We start from the raw sequence: 22,139 nt of genomic DNA on the forward strand, positions 1-22,139 counted from the left end.
GTGGTTTTTTTGGGGTTAAAATCAAGTAGGCTGGTATTGATTAAACAGCCACAGAGATCATGGATATTAGTAAAAGGGGAAGCAGGTTCTGCTGTTGTACTGTGTTTCTCTCTGCGGTTTATTTTTCGTTCCAAGAGCTGTTTGCCTTTTGCAATATAGAAGAGCACCTTGGAGCTGTTAGGAGAAGCAGCAGTGACTTTAGCAGTGGGACTTTTTTGACTGCTGCTCTCCCTGTGAGGGGTGGGCTGGGCTGATATGGACAAGAAACCAGTGATTCAGCTGACGAGGTTCCCCTGAAACTTCAGTAATGAGATTCTTGGTTAGGAGAAGACTGCAGTACAATACAGTTGCTGTTTCCTTTGGGAGTAAGTCTTTCAGGAACCAGGATCACCCTCTTCTCTCTTTCAAAAGATAAGTAAACCTGAGTGTACAGGGAAGTGTAGAGTATTTTTGTCACTATAAATGAGTATTTTTTAAAAAAAGTATTTGTTAATGCTTAGCTTACTTTCTCAAAGACTCTTCCAAACCTTTGGAAAGCATGTACCCAAGTGTTACAGCCTCACAGATAGCACGAGAAGCCTCACTGTGGGTAGACTTTGCATTGCCACCTGCATGTTTGTCAGTGCTGAAGCTTGTCCCATCTCCTGAAATTCACGAGACTAAGCCAGAGCTGTTTAAGTCCAGGCAGTTAAACAAATATACAAAAGTGGACTAGCAAGCAGAGTATTTTGTGAAAAATGAAGTGGAAATTATCCACTTCATTTCCCTGTGTTTCAGTGTCATGGCGTTAGTTCAAGCTGAAGGCAATATTGTTCTGGCTGTCATTCCACTTGCTTTTCTATTTGTGTTTTGCTGTTGCCTCTACAGATTATTAGTAAACCATAAATTACTCTCCTAATAATTCTCCTAATGTCTATTATTTTCTTTTTCATTTTGATGCATGTTTTCTGTAACAGTAATTTGTTAGTTTACAAAATGGAAGAACAAAAGAGATTGCCTGTGGATCTCAAAACAGTGCGTTAATCACAGTTAAAAGAAAACTCTGAGTGTCCACAGGTTTTGTACCTCTTTGTGTAGGAAGATTTCCTTGCTTATTGCAGCATCATTGAATGTCACCGTCCTCTTTCAGCAGTTCTTAATTCCTGAAATTTTTATAGTGATGTCTTCTTTTTATTGGGAGATCCGTGTTTCATTCTCAGATTTCATTCTTTGATCTGCATAAGGGGCAACGTGAGTGTTCACTTTATGCCTTCTGTAGTGACTGTCTACTGGTATAGTTTGTTCCCAGCCTGCCAGCATTTCTGTGTGCTGGCATCAGTTCTGCTATTGACTTTTTTGAAAGAGTAGGAGCTAGCTGTTGGTTCTACCAGGGGATAACGTTTCAACATATCCTTGACTTTCTTTTTTCAGATTGTATCTGCAGCTGGGTGGAGGCACTTAAAAATTGCTGGAGAAGTCCAGTTCTGTAACATTCCCCTTCTCTGTTAGGCTGAGAGTGACCTTATTTTTATCCTTGAAGCCTGAGTTATGAAGGAGGTTATTAAGCTGACTGATGTCCTGCCACTATTGCCCAATTTTTTTCCAGCCAGGCCTTCAATTAGTTTACAATTCTTGCCAATGCAAAAATTATTTTCAGGCCATGAGGAGGTAAATTATCTGAGATTATAAAATTTATTGCTGACTTTAGTCAAATGCTTTGTTAATACTGGGAAGGAAGAAGAAATTGCCCTTTGCCAGTTTTGCAGAAGGACAGTTGTTTTGGTGCTGTTGCTAGGCCTGTTCTCCTGTGAAACACCCTGAAGGAAGGAGATATGTGCAGTGAGCCCAATCCTCCTCCTAGGGATAATGATTGTACAAGGTGGTTTTGATTTTTTCCTTTACTCTTTAAAACTGCAATCATTGTCTTGTCTGTTCTTTGATATAGATAGCCTGTTAAAGTAAACAACATCACCATAAGGCACATGTGCACTCAGATTACAAACTACTGTCATGCCTGACTGCAGATGTGGCAGCAAAAATAGACAAAAATGAATTGTCCATTCTCCCAGTTGTGCATCTTGCCACACACTATGTTATTTCCCTTGCTCTTTAGCTGTAGGTTGCATGTGATTTGTAGAGAATCTCCATTTCTGTTTTTCTTTCCTTTTTTTAAGAGTTTTAGGAGGACACTTTACAATGAGAAACTTAGAAGACAAATGCTTTGTCAAGCTTGTTCCCAGAAGAGGTTCAATTGCAAGAGACAGGCCTGTCTGACTAAGTGCAGTTTGGTTATGGGGTGCTTTTAAAATTGATCTGTGGAATTTCATCAGCAAAGGTTGTGTTTACAATCTGCAAATCTGGTGTATAGTGCGCTTAGCTTGGTACAGCTGCAGTGCTGTTTTTTACTATGTATATATGCATATCCATACATGTGCATACATTTCCATACATGTGTATACATATACACACACCCACCAGAAATACACATACTTGTTTAACAAAGCAAATAAGTACACATGCATACATTGTTCTGAAAAGCTAGCACTTGAAAGAAACTTTTGTGTTTCTTAGGAGAAATTTCATTATGAAAAGTGAAAAGAAAGGAAAGGTCTTGAGTTCTCGCTTACTTCCCTGGTTGGTAATGGCCAGCAATGTCCCTATTGCAAAAGCTGGTGTGTTTTGTGCATTCATGCCTTCAGAATATCTTTGCTCTGCTTTCAGGATATGAGGCAATTGTTCATAATAGGTTAATTGTATTTCCAACCAGGTCATGTTATGGAAAATAGTTTTGCTAGAAGAAAAAAATATTTGTCTCAGGATCTTGTGCACTTATGTGAAAGTTGGGGCCTGCTATTATGTGTTATTGAGAAGAAGGATGCAGTGCAAATCTGAAAAGTGTCTGCTTTCATCTTTGTACCTCCTTACTTGTCTTTCCCCGCACTTTTAAATAGATCCTGCATGATAATGAGAAGTTGTTATGTAAAATGTTGCTGTGCTGATAAGAATGGTTCATGACATGATGATGCATTTATGGTACAGGTACCTGGAGCTGGAAAGCAGCGGTCATCGAAATGAAATCAGGTTGCATTATCGTTCAGGCAGTCATCGCTCCCACACAGAAGTATTCCCATACATTTTGGCAGATGATAAATGGCACAGGCTTTCCTTAGCAATCAGTGCCTCTCACTTGATTCTACATGTGGACTGCAATAAGTAAGTAAAGAGTATTGTTATATAAGATGATGTCACATTTGGAACATTCCAGCTTTGACTAAATTAAATGATAACAACTTGGGACTATATTTTGTCCTTCCTTTTCAGAATTTATGAAAGAGTTGTGGAGAAGCCCTTCATGGACTTACCCTTGGGTACAGCCTTTTGGCTGGGACAGAGGAATAATGCACATGGTTATTTTAAGGTATGCATTCCCTGAAAGGGAAAGTGCGAACTTAAATAAAAATGATTAAGGGACTGGAATATCTTTTATATGAGGAGAGGCTGAGAGAGCTGGGATTGTTCAGCCTGGGGAAGAGAAGTCTCAGGGGGGATTTCATCAATGTCTATAAATACCTGAATGTGTGGGGGCAATGAGGATGAGGGATCCAGACTCTTTTCAGTAGTGCCTGCTGACAGGCCAAGAAGCAATGGGCAAAAACTGAAACACCTGAAATTCCATCTGAACATAAGAAAACAGTTCTACTGTGAGGTTGGTCAGAGTAAGTCTGCTATGGAGATACTCAAAGCCATTTGGACATAATCCTGGGTAACCTGCTGTGACTGATCCTGCTTGAGCAAGAGACTTGATGATCTCAGGAGGTGACTCCCAGCCTCAACCAGTCTGTGCTTCTGTGATCACAACACAGTTCTTGGGGCTGTGGTGTGTTGTGTATCTGATGCAGTGAGCTGTGTTTCCATCAAACTGGACTTCACTAAATAAAGTTGTAGAGCTAGATGCATAGAGTTCAGTGTCACCAAATGACAACAGCAGCCTAAGACAGGGAAAGGTAAATGTCTGAGTGCAGCAGAGTTCCAGGAACAGTATGGTCAGATTGTCTGTTTCATAGCTAGATGCTTTTTGTGTGTCACAGAACACTACAGTTTAGGGAACTCCAATTTCATTGCCTCTGTGGGATTAAGATTTCATCATAATATCTCCTCAGCTCAGAAATGACTGAGATGACTAGCATCAACGAAGAGAGTGCTTTTCCCCCCAGAGGAAGAATATTTGTACATGCTTTTTTGCTTACTGCTTCTGCTTTAACATGTATATATGGCAAGCACCTGGTCTATAGCAAGATTGAAGAAGTGAATGCTGTGTCAAACTGGAGTGTAAATTTTGATTACTATGAGTCCATTAGGTAGCATCATTGGTCACAGTCGCTCTCTGTGGTTTGGCCTCAGTCTTTGGAACTACTTTAACAAATGATGGCATCCCTGTGGATGCATTCCACACTGCAGTCCCATTTTCCTCCCAGTAGGCATCTTTTTATTTGAGCTGCAAAACAGAATTGATGTTGATCACAGACCCAATCACTTTTTAAAATATGGCCTGCTAAATCCTTTTTTCAGCATAAAACACTTTGACCATGGTTTTCAGAGCAAGTTTTGGGCTTTTGTGCTAAAGTAATTTTTTGCGTTTTGAAATACTGCTTGCTATACTTAAATGCTAATTTATATCCTTGTTGTGTATGAAGTACAGAGGTCCAGTGGGGCACTCGGATTTGAAAACTGAAGCGTGATATTTGTCTTTATTTTTCAATTCAATACGTGTTTCCGTTTCCTCCAAAAGCCTAAACAAGCTGCAAAATTATATTTCTGGCTTAAATAAACAGTTGACTACCGGAATAAAATTGGATTGATTCATTGCTTAAACTAATCTCAGATACATTTCATTTATTCCACTTATAATTAATACTTTTAAAAATATTTCTTTTAATTTTTTGTGCCTTCTCAGTTTTTGACTGGATTATATTCTTCATTTTGCCAAATCATAGTTACTGCAAAGAAGTTCATTAGATGCAGAAAAACAAATACTCCAGTAGTGGACTGTATTTTTTTTTTTAGTTTTTGTTTCTTTTCAAGAAAGATAAAATTAAACAAGCTAGATGGAGAATTTTGCCTCAGTTACAAGTATAAACCAGCTTAATAGAAATACAGAAATGGTTAGCTGTTAAAAGAGCATCAATATAGCCAAAATATACTGTGCTAAGTGATTTCTCCAGCATAATATAGTACCAATGGTAAAACTGCATCTGAAAACTTGACACTGTTGTATAGGACATTCATCAGTTTAGAAGATGAAGACTTTTAACGCTTCTTAGTGTTTTGGAGAGCTTGTATTTTTAGACACTCACTGTGTGACAGCTCCTACTGATCTGTTTTTGAGAGGTCCAGGTGCATAGCTATTTCTGAAAATCAGGCTGCTTTGAGTGGATTAAATGCATTGTCCAGAGGGGTCAAGGTACTCAAAATCATTAGTCACTCTGTTATTTGGCCGTATTTGATTTTGAGCCTAATACTGCTGCACTAAACCAGTGTGTCAGCAGGCATATTCACACTGGGATATATTTGTACCTGTTTCACTTTAATGTCTGAATTCTCGAGAGCGTGATTCTGGCTGTCTGATTTCTGTACTGTGTAACTTCTCTTATTAGCTAGCATCCAGTGGTGTGTTAATTGAACAACTAGGTTCTTTAGGAGCCTGTGCAAAGCCTCTCATGTGCTGTCAGGAGATCCTGATTCAGGAGACCAGGTAGGCTAGCTGCCACAGCTCCCTGTTTTTACTTTGGGAGAATGAGAAGAAACCTGGATTCCTGGTGAGTGGCAGAGTCCAGCTCACATCACAGATGATCAAGGATGAATAAAGCTCCTCAAATACTTGGTTAATAGCTAAATCATTTGCATATTTGTCTGTGTGTTCAGTAAAGTGTTTTAACATTGAATGGGTTGGACCCTGCCATACCTCCTTTTCATGAAAATGCTGTAGCTTGGGTTGCCATGAGTTTGAACCTGATGACACCAAGGAAGGAAGGGAGATGAAATTAATACAGTGAGCTTTTTGGTGTGCTCTTTAAAGAGGTCTTTGCTCCTGACTTCCAGAACACGTGCAGTGGGAGGTCCTGACATGGAGCCCTGCCTCAGGCACACCTGTTTTATTCACTGTTAGCTAATCACTGTGGCTCCTTGTGCAGTGTGGGGGAACATCCAGTTGTCCTGGATTGTAGCTTTGTTGTTAAGGGAGAAAGGTAGGCATGGTACTGAAGTACCCTCTTAGTTACCCTCCAGTGACACCTGCTCTTCTCCTGTAAGTCACTTAGGTTGTCAAGTTACCCCCAGTCGTTCACTTGAGATCAAAATTCTGGTTCTTTGACTTTGCAACATCTGTACTGAATGCCCTGTGCATGTGGATGAAATACGGACTTATGCATTTAGCTTGCATTGTGCTCTTAGTGTCGCGAAACATTATGTATATATGCATGCTGAAGCATGTTGTAATTATTTTGCTTTTCCTCATAAGAAGGAGTTTTGGAGATGCAGGGAGGGAGTCATGGGTGAAAGGAGCATCTGGAGTGAATATGATAGGATGGCTCACTTTGAAATTGCGCTTTGGCCTTTGCTTTTAGAGAGCAGCAAAGTGGCTACTAATTATACCTTAATGACTAAAGATGCATATAAATTCTGCCTGCAAGCATGGGATCTATTCTTCTGGGTGAAACTGGCCCTTTGCAGGTGGCATAGTTGAATTTCATGCTAAACTTCCCCCAAGTTCTTGCTAAGGTGCAGCTCTGCAATTGTGTAGCAAACATGTAGTTTCTCAGCTTTCTGCATGCTTTATGGAAAGATCCCCTTCGAGATCGTAAAGGGTTTGCATGAATGTGTTTTTCCTGACTCAAGTTTCTTTAATCTTCACTTCTATTTGACAGAGCTTAGCAAAAAATTTGCATTTTATTTAAAAGAGTGTTTCAAAGTAACTGAAACTGCAGCTGGTTTTCAAATTACTTTTAAAGGTCATTTTCAAGCTTTTCTGCAATGGCTAACTAAAAATAACGGTGAATTCAAAACAACCGAACTCTTACCAATAATTACATCTTGACATTTAATCCTGTGTCTTTAAAAATGATTCAGTATGTCTGTATTTGTACATCTATCTATTTTATTTTCTGTTTATTCTTCAATCATTGCATTGGGTCTGGAGAAGAGGCTGTGTATTCTAAGTATTGTTTTTATCTGGCAGTTTTTCTGTGTGGGCTTTAGTGTTTTACATGGTGAATGGAAAACACAATTTTGACAGGTAAAAATAATGTAACCCCTTTTTTTTTTTTCTCCACTTATATATAGGGCATAATGCAAGATGTGCAATTGCTTGTCATGCCTCAAGGATTTATTTCTCAATGCCCAGATCTTAATCGCAGTAAGTCTATTAATTCTTATACTATAAAATGAAAGGTGTGCTCTGTACCTACTTTCTGTCCTACAAGGTTTCTTAAAACCATGAGTTTCCATGTACTGGTTTTCAGCTTTGACATGATTGAACCTATTGTTAATACTTTTAAAAAAATTAATATACATATTTTGTTACTCTAGCGTGCCCGACTTGTAATGACTTCCATGGACTTGTGCAGAAAATTATGGAACTGCAAGACATTTTAGCCAAAACATCAGCTAAGGTAGTGTTTACTGAGAGTCATAGCATGGGAAAAATGAGGACTTAGGTTTTAATTGCTCTTTTTAGATTATTTGTGCATATATGGGTATGTGTATGTGGGTGTATGTGGAACGTCCCTGCATGGTATATTTATACGTTTGTATTTCTATATCTGTGCCTAGTGTCTATACATAAAAATTCCCAGTTTAGAGAGCTTTCTTATGTTTTAATATTTTTATAGAATCATAGCTTTTAGTAGTAAACAGAATCCAAATCCCTGAGTTAGGAAAGGGCTCATAGATGTTCAAGCTCTGTCTGTTAGGCTAACAAGTCAATAAACCTAGAACAAACTAAATTACTGTGCTTAGTGCTTATTGCAGCAAGACTTACTGGTTCAAGACTTTTCTAGATTTGAGCTGCCAAAGGCATGTTCAGACAAAATACATGCAAGACAATGAATTAGAAATCCAAAGCAGAATTTTCTTCTTTTTTTTCCCCCTAGAATATCACACCAAAGGCATTCATGCTGGCCAGTGAACATAGACTGGTCTTGTGGTTTTAAATGTCAGTTCTTTAGATGTCTGATGGAATGCTGTTACCTGGCTGATTTGATACACAAATGTTAAAGATGCCTTGGTTGAAGTGGAGAAAAAAAATTGATAACAGGTTGATTTTGAGCTTTACCTCCAATTTTGCCACTCTACTCAGATTCAGGTCTTTTGTGCATAACCTAATATCTGCGAGTAGTTTATGTAAAGCAAGATTCTTGGTCAGTTCACACATACAAAATTGAGAAACCAGGGGCCATACCCATCTTAACCTACTCTGTTTGTTTCATGATGTTCCTGATGTTAGAGAAAGATGAAGTGCATCATGCCTTGCTTCTTAATTTCCATCTCTGAATGGCTGATGGTTTAATCGTATTGTATTTGACAATAATTGTTTTATTATCTTTGACTGCATTTCCCATCATGTATTCTCTCATCCACATGCTTGATAATAAGGGGGACAATTTCAATCATGTTTATATTAATGTGACAACCACTTATAAATTCAAAACTTTTTTTTGTGAATTTTATATACAGTTGTCCCAAGCTGAGCAGAGAATGAACAAGTTGGATCAGTGCTACTGTGAAAGGACCTGCACAATGAAAGGCATGACTTATAGAGAGTTTGAATCCTGGACGGATGGCTGTAAGAACTGCACTTGCATGGTATGGCTACTATTTGAGTGGTGACTCAGGAACTCTAGTGTTTCCTCTGATTACAGTTTTATTGAGGCAAATAATGAGAAAACTTCCAAGTGTATGCTAGGCAGTAAAAACAAAGTGTTAGAAAACCTGTTCTAAATCTAAGGGATATTATTAATAAATACATTTTCCTATTGTTTCAGTAGTGCCAACATGTGTAGCTCTACTATATTTCATGTCACCATACACAGATGTTATGCAGTATACTTAGGTGTCATATTATTCCCATGCACTGGGTTGCATTCTCTGGGTAATTAATTCCCTGCTTTTCATCACTATAAACACAGACATTCTCTTAGCAAATGATTTAATAGATTCCTTGTGTCTGATTCCCTTTGGTTGCCTTTGGTTACATCTCAGTAAGCAATAAAGAGGAAAATGTCAGGGTCATATGCATGCTCTGTTATATCGCAAATGAAAAAGATTTGTTGCGTGGATGGAAGATTCCCAAAGGTATCACAATTCCAGAACTGATTGCAAGTATCCTTTCAGGTACCAGACTATGGCATCTTTGTTACTGTCCATACACGTAAAACTCATTAATTCCATTTTAACTCATTAAATGCCTAAACCAAAAGCCATTAGAAATTAGTGGAAAAGCTGCTGTTGTCTGTACTGTACCTTAGATTGATTTGCTATCTATAATTTGCTGAATGGTTCTCCTCTAACTTAATATGATTTTGATCTTTATATTTCTGGAGAGATATTAATTTTCTTTTTAATGTTCTGTGGTTGATGAGAAGAAGACTTAGTCCATGGTATCAAATCTCCTTGATAGCTATTTAAAATTTAGTGTTAAATGCATTACGTATTTTTGTCTTAGATTTTTCTTGCAGCTATGATATTATTACCTTTTAAAAGTGTATTGTCTCTTATGTAAAAATCAGAAAGCAGAGTATTGTTCTGTGAGGTTGTTATTTCACGGTGATCTGTCAATTTGCTGCTGATTGACAGAATGTTTTACCTCCAAATAGGTTTGCCTCTAAAAAAATTAAATATTTATTCATTACCATTTCAAAGAACACATCATACATGTCTAGAAGATTGTATGCATGATATTCTAAAGGTATAGTTTCTGTTCTTGTTATTAAAATAAATATGTTAAAATGTCTTTTTGGGTGTAGTTAGAGAGTTCATTGCAGTTAAAAATAGGTCTTTAAGTTCCTGTGTTTGAGAACATCTCTGCTCTTGCTAAATATAAGTACCAGTTAAACACCTTTTGTTCTTCTAGAATGGTACTGTGCAGTGCGAGGCTTTGATTTGCCCCCTCTCTGACTGCCCGCTTAACTCTGCCCTGGCGTATGTGGATGGCAAATGCTGCAAAGAATGTCAATGTAAGTTTTACTGTGGTGCTTCCTTCTAATGAGTATTTTGAAATCTGTAAAGCAACTGAAGCTTTCTGTAAACGTATCAGGGAAAGAATTGGTCAGGGAATGAAATAATTGAGTTGAGGAATTGGGGAACTTAGACTTCTCTGAAATATTTTGGGAAATTGATAGTCAGAAGTTTTCAGTTTTTCAGGTGTGGATATTTTGTTTTATTTTAGTGATATTTTTTTTTTAATGCATAGACATTTTATCAGTGTTTAAAAAGAAAAGAAGTTATTTAAGAATCTTTTTGCAGACTTCCATAGTCTATCTTTCAGACCAAATTGCTAGAAATTCAAAAATGATTGCCTGGTGTTTGTTTTGACCAGTGTTTCTAACACCTCTACCACAAGAAGGATGTACTTTCAACCTTATGCTATAGTGCTAGAAATGGATGTTCAGATTTATGATTCTTCTTCTGTAATTAAGGGAAGAGAAAACTCATACTAGACCCAAGAGACCAGCAAAACCCAGGCACCTAGAAATGTTCTTTCGCAAAAGGTCAGACAGAATTATGCAGGAAACTGGATAGAGGTAATTCAATATTGTCATTTAAGACAGGTGATTACTTTTTGGTTTTATAGCATTTTGATTTTGTTGCAGATAGGGCCAGAGAAGGGGAATTTTAGGTTAATCACTATCTAGATGGACTTTACGTAATATTTCAGGTTGATTATGGATGTGTATTACATATGTGATGGTTATTTATTTTAGGCTATGGTGGAATCCATTCTTGAAATTAAGCATGAGATGCACATGCTTCTTTATTCTGTAAATATTGAGATTTTTCTGTGTGGTTTCATCAGTCTTCTGCTGCTGTGTAAAACTCCTTACAGAGTATAGAGAAATATATAACTGGTTGAAATGACATGTTGTAAGATAAAATTCAGGAAGACGTTTTGTACTCCATTGATCTTGCTCCCACAGGAGTTTATTAATATTTAATTGTGTTAAAGTTACACAAACCATCCCATTTTATGAAACCTTATTAACTTACTCAAGTAGATTAATTCTAATTGAGAGGAAATGAGAATTCAAATACTTTTTTTTTATCCAGCTACACAGAATTTCAATGCATATTAGATGGCTCAGGGATGTGAGATGTGTGGAGTTCAAGCCTCTGTTTGAATCTTTGACCATGTTGGCAGAGTTTGAAAACCTGATCCTCTGAAGTATGTTTATGGAATGCGCTACCTGTAAGAGTTGGGAATTCTCCATCCAGATGTTAGCGGGAAAGTGGTCACATCATATGAATTCTTATGAAGTTGTTTTTTATTGGGAGTCTTGACAAAGGTCAAGAAATGTGAATGAACTTATGGACATTGACCTTGTCATAAGGCATTGCTGCTTACTCCAATTAAGATGCAGTTCTGGTGCAGCACACTGTGAAGTTTACTCTGATATTGTCTTTTTGATATTCTTAATACTATCAAAAGTCTTTTAGCTTCCAGTGTTGTTAATTTGATGGCAGTATGTGATTCAAATTATACCTAACATGCACACATGTAACTCTTGTGAAAAACTCCCCAAAAATGATTAGATCAAAAAATATATATAAAAATTGCTTTTGAAAACTTATTCCTAATTTCATGTAGGTTATTTAAAATGCTTTTTTTTTTTTTTAAATAAAAAAAACCACACAACTTTTAAAGTGGCCAAATCCCTGGAATGAAAGGATGGAGAGTGTAAATTGGAGTCCCATTGACAAGATAGTTAAATTCCAGTGAAAGAGATTAAAGAGTGGAAGTTAGAGGCAATGGAGACTGCAGGACCCTTACTTATTCTCCAGGCCGGTTTGGTGGAAATGCTGAGTTGTCACTGAGTTCATATATATATATATATATATATATATATATGTATATGCTAGCTGTATCCTGTCTTCTTGGTGTCTTCAGCTCCAGGTCTGAGCTGATTGAGGTCAGTATGCTTGATGACCACAGTTCTTGCTGGAGGGGTCAAAGCAGATTTCCTCCATTTGGATAGATTCTGAGAATAACTTTTTCATTTTCAATTCTTAGAACAGTATCAGAGGGTGTAGCATCTGACTAAATAATGCAGAGTGAACACAGATGGCTTATAATTGGGAAAAGATCTAATTAGGGTTGTTTGCTCACAGAACCACTAACCTTAGTATTGGACATTTGGTCATAAATGCTGAGAGAAGGTGCTGCCTAACACACTGTTCTTTAGCTGGGTTTAGTGCTTGCTTCAAGACAAAACTTGTATGGATATCTCTGTGTCCTTCCTGGTATTTGTGGTACCTTATACCAGGTGATGGGCTGTTTCTGCCAAACTGTTGTGTGAGTAGAACTGCCCAGGCAGTGGTAGCTGTGTCGGCCCTGTGGCTGCATCTCACCCAGTGCTGAGTGCTTCCCTCCATGCTGCTTGCTTTCTTCTGCTGGTGTTTGAACAAAGCCACCGGTCATCAAAAGAGCAGGGGGCGTGTCTGATTTAATGACAACTGGCATAGATGAATAGAAGTGTATAGCGCTTAAGTGACCAGCAAGCAGACTTCCCAGGGTTTCGGTTTTATTTTTTTCTTCTTTTTTTCTTCCCCCCACCCTCCGAGTGATTGAGGATGGGTTCATTCTGCATGTCTTTAGACATGTAGAATTTGGGAATATAATCTGAAGTGGCTTCAATTACAGTAGTAAATAAAATAGGACAGGCACAGTCCTGTGGCCCTGAGGGCTAGGTGGCACTTCTGGCTCTTATCTACATGGCTGAACTTTTTTCCCCTTCCCCCTGAACAGAGTATCTGCATCCATATGGCTGAGTAGGTATGGGCTCTGATCAGCGCTGTCCCCCCAGCCGTGCCTGGCATTGCTTCAGAGCACGTTGGCTGGTACAGGTCAAAATGGGGCCATGATGTGTGCTAATGCTTAAACTGCATGGAGGAGTACAGACTGTCATCAAGTGCTCTGAAGGCTGTTGTCATGTATTGTTTCATTTACCTGTTGCGTTTCATTTACTAGTTACAGACGCCACCAGTTAGGCTCTCTTGATAGCCAGTGAAGGAGACTGGCATCTCCAGAGGGCGCTTGGTGCTGAGAGGGGCTAGAAGGGATGGGATGAATTGCCTTCTGGGGGTGGATGCCTGTTTCCGTGCACTGTATAGGGAGCCCAGGCGATGAGACTAGATACCAAACTTTCAGACAGCTAAAGCTGTGAGGTTAATCTTTCCATCAGTTACTGTAATGCATATCAGTATGTCAGATAAGAATGGAAAGTGCCGGATTTTTAAGCCTGATTCTGGCATCAAGCAGTTATGCTAGGAGACTTGTGGGCGCCTACCACACTGCCAGGCTCTAGGAATTGAACTTCAGCTTTACATACTGGACAGTGCAGCTTTGTTGTATCTCATTTGATGACATTTTCAATGTTTTAGAAATTTCACCACAACTGACACTTCATGTTTTTCTTAAATGTTTAAGTTCAGGGAAGAACACTTAGTAAGGAACATTGTAGATTTCTTTTTTAACCGTTATTGCTTTTGACTTCGGTTCTTCTTTGAGCCCAAAGAAAAAAAACCTGACAACTCAAACCCTGACCTTCTCCCCTGACTCTGTACCTTTGTTTGAGGACTTTCAGACAACTTGTTCTGTATTGTCTAGTGTGAAGGTCGATGCTGGTAGCATAAGGAATGGCAATGCATGCAAATTATCATTGTGTTTCTATTAGCTGTAATGGGCTAAAAGAACCAACAGTCTTCCAAGGCACATAAATTGGCCAGCATGTTGGATATATGCTTCAACTGCAGACAAGCTATTCAACACAAAATTCAGTCCAGCTACCAGAGCATACATTTTAGATCAATGGGAGCTTTCTGTGTAGAATTGTTTGGAGCTGGAAGGCAGAGACTACTTTCTTTTTGATTCCCAATGCAATTTTGAACCTATCTGAGAAGGTATGTGCAAGAGATCATTAAACTCTTTTCTCCTTTGCAGAGACAAATGCATTATGTGGTGATAGGCACTGATACGAATCAGGGAGAGATTAAGCTCCCCTACTGACCCTATAAAGTATTGCTTTAGACCACGGACTTGGCTTAAGAAGTACAAGGACGAGTTCATTTATTTTAAGTGAATTGTGGAAGGACTGCCAATGTCTTAGTAGCTGAGGCAATTGGTACTTGGTCAGCAAATCTTTTTATGGTAACATTTTTATTAGTCAGTGTGATAACACTAAGGCATCACTTCCAATAGCTATGTGATATATGCTTTTTTTTTTTTTTAAATGGAGCCAGTGTATTTTTAACAAACTAGCTGATTTTCATTTTCTTTAAGGCCAGAAGTGATATTTGTACCAGTACCTGGTGCAGTAATAGTTCCCATTACCAAAGACTGATCTCCAGGAAGAAACTGCTCTCTTCGCGTCACTGTCCTCCTTGCAGTGACACTGAAGATACTTACAGACCTAATTCCAAAATATTTAAGTCTATCCTAAAAGATTACAATGGAGGTTAAAGTCTGAGCCATTCTGCTCAAATCTGCGGGCTGTGATTTTTCCATGCACTTGCTTTTTTTGTGAAACAGGACGTTTGATGGTTTGCTGGTTCATTGTAACCAAATCTGCACTCTAACACAAATATTTTAAGCAACAGTGTGAAGCATAGGACTGTACTGGATCAGCTCACACTGCTGTCGCTAGCAGGTGTGGAGAGTGAGTGTGTAAAGGGGTTATATAACCCGGAAAGGATTTTTGAACAAAATTAAACACAAATATGGATGTGGTAGCTCTTATAATATGCATGGGTTTCAGATACAGTGATCTGTATTGCTAGTTTACAGAAACTTTTAATTTTATAATTAAAATCAAGGGGATTTCCCTTCTTGCTCTTCATGAAGCACTGTTTTTTCCCCCAGAGTAAACACACTCTTCTGCAAGCTCCAGATCACAGAGAGAAGCTGTGAAAGCCCGTCTGTTACTCATTTGCACAGCAACGGACCATCATCAAGAGTGTAAAAATTTTATTTAGAAACTTAAGGGATATTGATTAAGCTTCCTCTGAAATCCATCATTTATCCAGGTGGATTGAAGTATTATGGACTTAAGCCTGTGCTGCTCACTAAATTTCATCTTTTGCAAAATTGCCACCTTTTTTCTGGGCTGAAGGAGTGACACCATCTTACCTCAGGTGATGTCCATCAGTAGCAGGGTGGCATGCCAGCCCCTGCCTTGTTCATCCAGGTGCTGGAGGAGCTTCTCCTGCGTTCAGTGTGGCACAGAGGAGAGGCTGCAGCTCAGAGAACTGATTGAATGACAGGATTAGTGAGCACTGACTGAACATGCCGTGTTATCCTTGCAGTAAATCAGAAGAAGGGCCAGCCTGGAAACCAAAATGCTGCTGCAGCAGGCTGGCTGGGACACGGCACGAATCTGAGGGCTGCAGGACATTCAGCAGGCTCAGGGAGACAGAGCGGGCAGTACTGGAGGAAGATGAGGCAGTTTTTATCAGTGAAGCAATGGTTAGTCATTTAATCATAGTTTTTTTTAAGAAATGCACACTACATAAAGGAGAAGCAACATTCTGGCTAATGCAAAATATTATAAATATTTTTAAAAATAAAAAAATATTTATGTGTGGCTTTTTAAAGATACAAGTGCAAATAGAGCATAATTTCTGTTATTTTAAGATTTTTTTAAATAGGAAAAATCAGATAAATTAGCCTACTTCAGAATAGTACTATAAGATGCCTGGAATATAGCCAGCACTGTATTATTTCCTAGAGCCATGTTATTTATTATAGCTTCCTGCAGTCAGGATGCAGAACTTCTGAAGATGATTTAGCATTTAGCAGAATAGTGTCCATTCGGCCTCTCCTTTCTGGATCTTCTATGCTGAAGTGATTTGCATCAATCTTACTTCTTAGGACTTTGAATCACACACAATGATAGTATCACACTGTAATGACACATAAAAAGCACTATATACACACTTGTACTACTGAGATGAATTACACTGTACTTTACTGCCCGTTTATACCATTTTATTATTTCAGCAACTCTGTGTCTTCAAAAGAAAGACAGTATTTATATTCATTTAGAAATAGGACACAAATAATTTATCTAAAGAAGTATTTCTGAAGGGAAAAGTATCCTTGAACTCATGTAGGTCAATAAAATCAGTAGAGCTATTTTAGATTTACAAAGCTGTAGTGAAAAAGCATAATTGATGTACGTATCATTTGTGAATCCCGCATAGCTCCTACACTCTGAGTCTCACAGAAGGGTTGAGGTGGAAAGGGGTCTCTGGAGGTCACCTGGTCCAGCCCCCCAGCAGGGTCACCTAGAGCAGGCTGTCCAAGACCCTATCCAGACAGCTTTTGAATATCTACACAGATGGAGACTCCACAACCTCTCTGGGCAACCTGTGCCAGCGTTCGGTCACCCTCACAGTAAAAAAGTGCTTTCTTGTGTCCAAATGGATTTTCTTGTTTAAATTCCTGCCCATTGCATCTTGTCCTGTCACTGGGCGCCACTGAGAACAGTCTGGCTCTCTCTTCTTTGTTCCCTTCCATCAGGAGTTTGCACATGTTGGGAAGATCCGAGACCCTTCTCTTCTCTAGAAAGTATAGGCTTCTCAGGAAGCTGAGGATTGGGACACTTTTAAGGATGTTTTGGGGCCTTTCCTGTGCTGAACTCAAAGCCAGCTGAAGACAGTGGGAAGACTCCCCTTGGCTTTGGTAGGCAATCTCACCCTTGACCCTAGATGCTTGGTCTCTCCTATGTTTTTCTATGGTGAAGCTATAGAAGTTTTCAAACTACTCATACCATAGAAATATGTTTGATGTATATATGTGATATATCTGATGGCAGAGTTATCAGGGGATTTTTAGTGCAGAGCTTGTAGTCTCCAATGACCTTTGTTCTTTGAAAGCTGGGCAGTGTAATGCCGTCAGAAGGGAAATCCTGAGTCTTTCATTTATGGTTCCCTTCTGAGCAGGAAACTCATTTCTTGTATATCTGTGGTTCTGTGTAAATTAAAATATAGCTTACAGTAAATTGAAATTCCGCTTATAGTAATTGGACTTCTCAGAATATTTTGCTCCTTATGTTTCCTTTCCTCCTTCCCCATGTCCTTTAAATTCTGTTGTTCCATGTTAGCAGAGGAGGACTGGGGGAGTCGGTGCACTGTGCCTCAGTCAGACTTTTCATGCATCAGAGTGTGGCTTCCTCCTAGGCAAGTGGCTTTTTAGCTGTTCTGGACCCCATGCATTGTGGAATTCCACTGAAAGATTCTAGAACTGGAGGCAATGTATCAGTATATGAGGAGAATTCCAGTTAATGGTAAAGTCATCTAGTTTTAATCTTACTGTATGCCTGAGGAATGAATTCTAAAATGAAGTATGCTTAAGAAAATCCTTATTCATTAAAATACATTACACTGAATATGTAGCAATCTGCACTAAAGAAGAAATTGAAAACATAATATTGGTAATTTTATTGGTAGTGAATTAAAAATATTTTTTTTACATGGGAAATTTTGCTGTAGGCCATGCTCTGCTCTCCCCTGCTCTTCTTATAACCTATTTTGTCAAGACTGTCTGGGAAAAGAACCTATTTTTTCCATTCTTTTATTATTATGTTCTTACCAGGGAGTTCACAAAATATGAAATACCTGCAGCGTATTATTGTTATTATTATTTTAGTTTATTTCCAGTGCAAATAAAACATTAATATATGTTAGAGATGAATATTGTGGCTTTCAGACAACTGGGAGCGGACAGATTGGCAGTTCCAGTCTCTAATAAGTTACTACCCTGACATTAGTTATTCTGATTCACCAGAATTTGCATAGTCAGGTGGCTATGAAATAATAAAAATTTTCTAGTTCTATTTATAATTCTGAAAATCACCTAGGATATGTGGGTGTTCACATCACATGGCTGTGCATTGATTTCAATATGTTTGTTCTCACCAGTGGTGTGCTAATGTCACTCTGCACCTGCATCATTGGAATGTGGGTTTGTGGTTTGGGTTTTTCTTGTTTGTTTTGTTTAATTAGGTTTTGTTGTTGTTGTTGTTGTTGTTGTTTTGTTGTTCTTTTTTTGTCCCATAACCAAGAGCAGATTGCCAAATCAGCAGCTTGTAGCTGATGTTCTAGTTTCTGCCTGGAGCTTTTCGTCTGTAGGTCTTGCAAATTTTTGTAGTACCGATAACAATGATCTTTAATGGGCATGTGTGCTGAAAAGAGCAGAACTTGACTTTAGCTGAAAACCCCAAACTGCACTTTTTGGGCAAGGTCATAGATAGGAAGTTGGAAGTGGAGCTTCATGGAGCTGGATAGAACAAAATACCAAAACCCAGCCAAGCAAACAAGATTCATGGCTTGTTGTGACCTGACTGAAAGGCCAGTTTGCACCCAACATAGTCTTAATCATAACAGGATTGCCATGTTGAAAAGGGTCACCTGGATGAAAAGCTGGCCTGGGGGAGACACTGGTAGGGGCCAGTGGGAGTGTAAAAGAAGGCACACATACAGTTTTCTGACTGTGCCTGTTCATGTGAAGTGAAAAAATGGGAAGGTTGTGAAGGCTGAAACTTAATAAATAAGATACCGAAAAACTCCCACCACAAAACTGTCAATAATATGATCTTATTTCCCTGGCAGTTTAAGGAAGGAATGGTAAAATATGAGTGAAGTTGATTCAGGGAGATTAATATAAAATGATGTAAACTGTTCCCCTTTATTTGTCTTTTTGTAAACATAATGACTTCTAAACCAGTGGCTTTCAGTCTTTTGGACTGCAGAAGCTTGAAATTTTTTAGTGGAAACATGTAGTGGTTTAAATGTTTTACTGCTTGGTTTACTTCTCTTAGCCATCACTTGCAGATATCTGAAGTGTGATGTATAGACCTCCAGGCTGTTATTGATCACTGTTTCTACATTTGTCAGCTCATAAAATATATTTGCCTTCCAATATTGGCCACTTTGTCCCATGTGAGATACAACTTTAGAACTGAAATCTCAGCAGATATGGTCTAACAGTCCTTTCTCATACTGTCCTCATCTGCTTGTTTCGTAGATGTTTTCATCATGCTATATCCAGAAACTTTTTAGATCCTCAGGGCACATAAATGAGAAATTAAATCTGAGTATAGCATAGAAGAGATAACAATCTTGCATACGACTGTTGGGAATTTCTCAGACAAGGTTCTTAATAGTAGTAGCATATGACTTCAAAAATGCTTAAATCTTTTCCTTGGTTGTCTGTGGCTCTGTGTGTGTAGGGTTGGTGGTATGATGTAAGCATCTAATGACAATTTTTTCATTTTATAATTTTGCAATATTTTATTGCAGAGGTGCTGTAAATAAATGTAGGAATAAATGAATGCATTTTAAAAATAGAAAATTAAAATAAACATATAAATAAATAAAGGATTCACATCCTTATTTTTATGCATCAGTTCAGCCGTCTTGATTCACACATTTGCACCTTTGCTCCTGTTTCCAATGTGACATCTTGAGCCCCATGAAAACTCAGTGGAAGTAATGGATTGATTCTTATAGTGTGAGCAAACAGATTAAAAATCCTCATCTTTCTGTACTCTGAAAGCTAGTCTGTGTGTACCTTGCAACAACGGTCTTTAGTCATCTGGGAAGCTATTTACCAGTACTGTTTACAGCAAGTCCCAATCATTCTTCTTTCTTGCTGACAATTGATGACAGACAGCAAGAGCGCCCTGTCCTTCATTCTTTCCAATAAAGTTCCATATTTTGAAGTCTAACATCATCTAAACATATGTGGACAGATATCAAGGTCTGTTAAATGAAATCCTAAGGTAGCTGTTGAAACAAAATGTTTTGCATTACAGAAGAAACTCTTCCCTTGGAGAATGATAGCCTTTGCATTTTTTTGCCCCCCAAATTGTGAAGGTCGTACTGTGAAATAAATGGGATGCTGTGTTTTGGACTGCGGTTCTTAGCAGACCATGGTTGACTTGCAAGGAGGGAGATACAGTAAGCAAATTTATTTAAGGACCTGTACTTTTATTTCTAGTAATTGCTTATATTAAGGTAGCTTTAAAACCTGCTGTTATGAAGACCTATCGGTCTAGCTACTGTACACATGAAAGGCAGTCCTCTGTCCTGCAGGATTTGGCAGTTTAGAGTGTGAGAGAAGAGATAAGATGCTAAATATGGAGCCAAAAATATGGGGGGAGTGAGGGAAAACTAAAATAATGAGTCATTGTCCTGTCAGGCATCTCTCTCAGGTGTGACTGTACACTTCTGGCTAGGTGTTCATGAGCTCTGGCTTGGAGCTGTTGGCAGTGTGGGCTAAGTCTTGGTTTCATATTCAGAATTGTGTCCTCCAGGAAATGGATGCACTGCGTTGCTGATATTTATTGAAGACTTGAGGGAAAAATGTTTCTTTTTTCCCAAGATATTTTACTCCCATTGTTCTAGCTCTTAGAATGATAGAATTTACAGGGAGGGGGAAGGAGAAGCTAATTTGACTTTTCAATTTAATTCAACATTGTGATAAGGTTATTTTGTGTCTTCAGAGCACATTGCTAGCATTATGGTTATTTGCTCCTCACATTTCTCATGGAGATACTGAAGTATTCCCCATGTATTGAGGTGATGTGATCACAAGCAAAGGGTGATGGATTCATTTTCTCAATCCCAATAAAGTTCCCTCTAACAAAACCAGATTATTCCATGGGAAAGATAGTACTTGTTCTTGGCGGAGTAACACCCCAAATGTCTTATCTGTCAAGTTTGATCATCGTAACTCCTCTGTTCCTTTATAATGCTACCAAATATCCATACTAGGTCTCTGCAATTAATGAAAACAAGGTGTTTACTCATAATATACTGATAACAAATGGAAATGTTTATCAATGTAAACTGCTGTTTTTAACTCGTGTTTTTGAGTTTGAAAAAAATTAAAACCTTTGAGAACGGGCTTCATAAAATTCATTGAGTATTTTGTCTTAATGCTATTTAACTCATTCCAGTAATTTCTGAGTTTCTTGGAAATGAAATTAATTCCATTTAAAGATGTACCTTTTTCTTTTCTGTGCCATTGAAATTGCAGAATTCTTCTTTGCCTTATGCAGGTTTGATGCTAACAGGCAATAATCAAAAATGAAATCTTTGTTTTATCTGTATTTTCTGATTCTTGGTTTCTGTATAAAGGTAGTGGTAGACAAAATAAAAGCAAGAAAACAAGTTGGCTGATGTATCAGTAAAATGGAAGTATTGCATCTGCCCTAGAGATTGGCATACACTACAGCCCCATAGAGACAAACACACCAGGTTGCACAAGCATATGAAGTCTGAGTCTTATGTCTGGAGAGGTCTCCCTGAGGACAATAGAGTGTTTACATAGATGAGTTGTGTTACGTTTGTGTGGTTTGTTTTCTTTTTTAAATTATCAGTGACTCTAAGGCTTTCTTTCATTGATGTAGTTCCCAAACAGCAAAGGAATAATCACATTAACAGTTGCTATGAACTCCAGCTTACTTTTTCTGTGGCTGGTTTCGGGCATCAGTGGCTACACTCTGGAGAAATGAGCTATGACAAAGCAGACTCTGTGAACATCTGCTCCTGCTAATATTTTTACATTTTTAATTATTTCAAATCCTGAACTGACTTTAGATATGAAGTATTGTATTGTTTGGGAATGCACAATGGATAACAGTAACTTCTAGTAGCCTTGAGAAACAGGGGCATGATGTTAGATGTACAGTAGGTTTCTATTTAGAGTTGTCTTTTGAAAATTTCCAGCACTATTGGTAGCACCTGATTTTTTTTAGATTAGTTTTTGATTAAATGCTGTCTGATAATCAATGTTGAGAGTAAGTATATAACAAATTTGGAAAGCCAATTTGCATAGCTGACTTTAATCAAGATTTCAAAAAATGCATTTACCATGCTGTCTGTCTTTA

The 22,139-nt window shown here is 38.2% G+C and overlaps 1 protein-coding gene across 1 annotated transcript in view; it reads left to right on the top strand.

Annotated features, from left to right (window-relative positions):
- NELL2 (neural EGFL like 2) overlaps positions 1 to 22,139 on the top strand; it is a 150,221-nt gene that overhangs the window by 30,668 nt on the left and 97,414 nt on the right. Inside the window, exons 4-9 of the mRNA XM_037390221.1 lie at positions 3,019 to 3,192; positions 3,301 to 3,397; positions 7,318 to 7,390; positions 7,564 to 7,646; positions 8,710 to 8,838; positions 10,106 to 10,208. Of these exons, the coding sequence (XP_037246118.1) occupies positions 3,019 to 3,192; positions 3,301 to 3,397; positions 7,318 to 7,390; positions 7,564 to 7,646; positions 8,710 to 8,838; positions 10,106 to 10,208 (659 nt within the window). The remainder of the gene's footprint in view (positions 1 to 3,018; positions 3,193 to 3,300; positions 3,398 to 7,317; positions 7,391 to 7,563; positions 7,647 to 8,709; positions 8,839 to 10,105; positions 10,209 to 22,139) is intronic.

The sequence above is a fragment of the Falco rusticolus genome, chromosome 5 (genome assembly GCF_015220075.1).
Source record: "Falco rusticolus isolate bFalRus1 chromosome 5, bFalRus1.pri, whole genome shotgun sequence".
Lineage (NCBI taxonomy): Eukaryota > Metazoa > Chordata > Aves > Falconiformes > Falconidae > Falco > Falco rusticolus.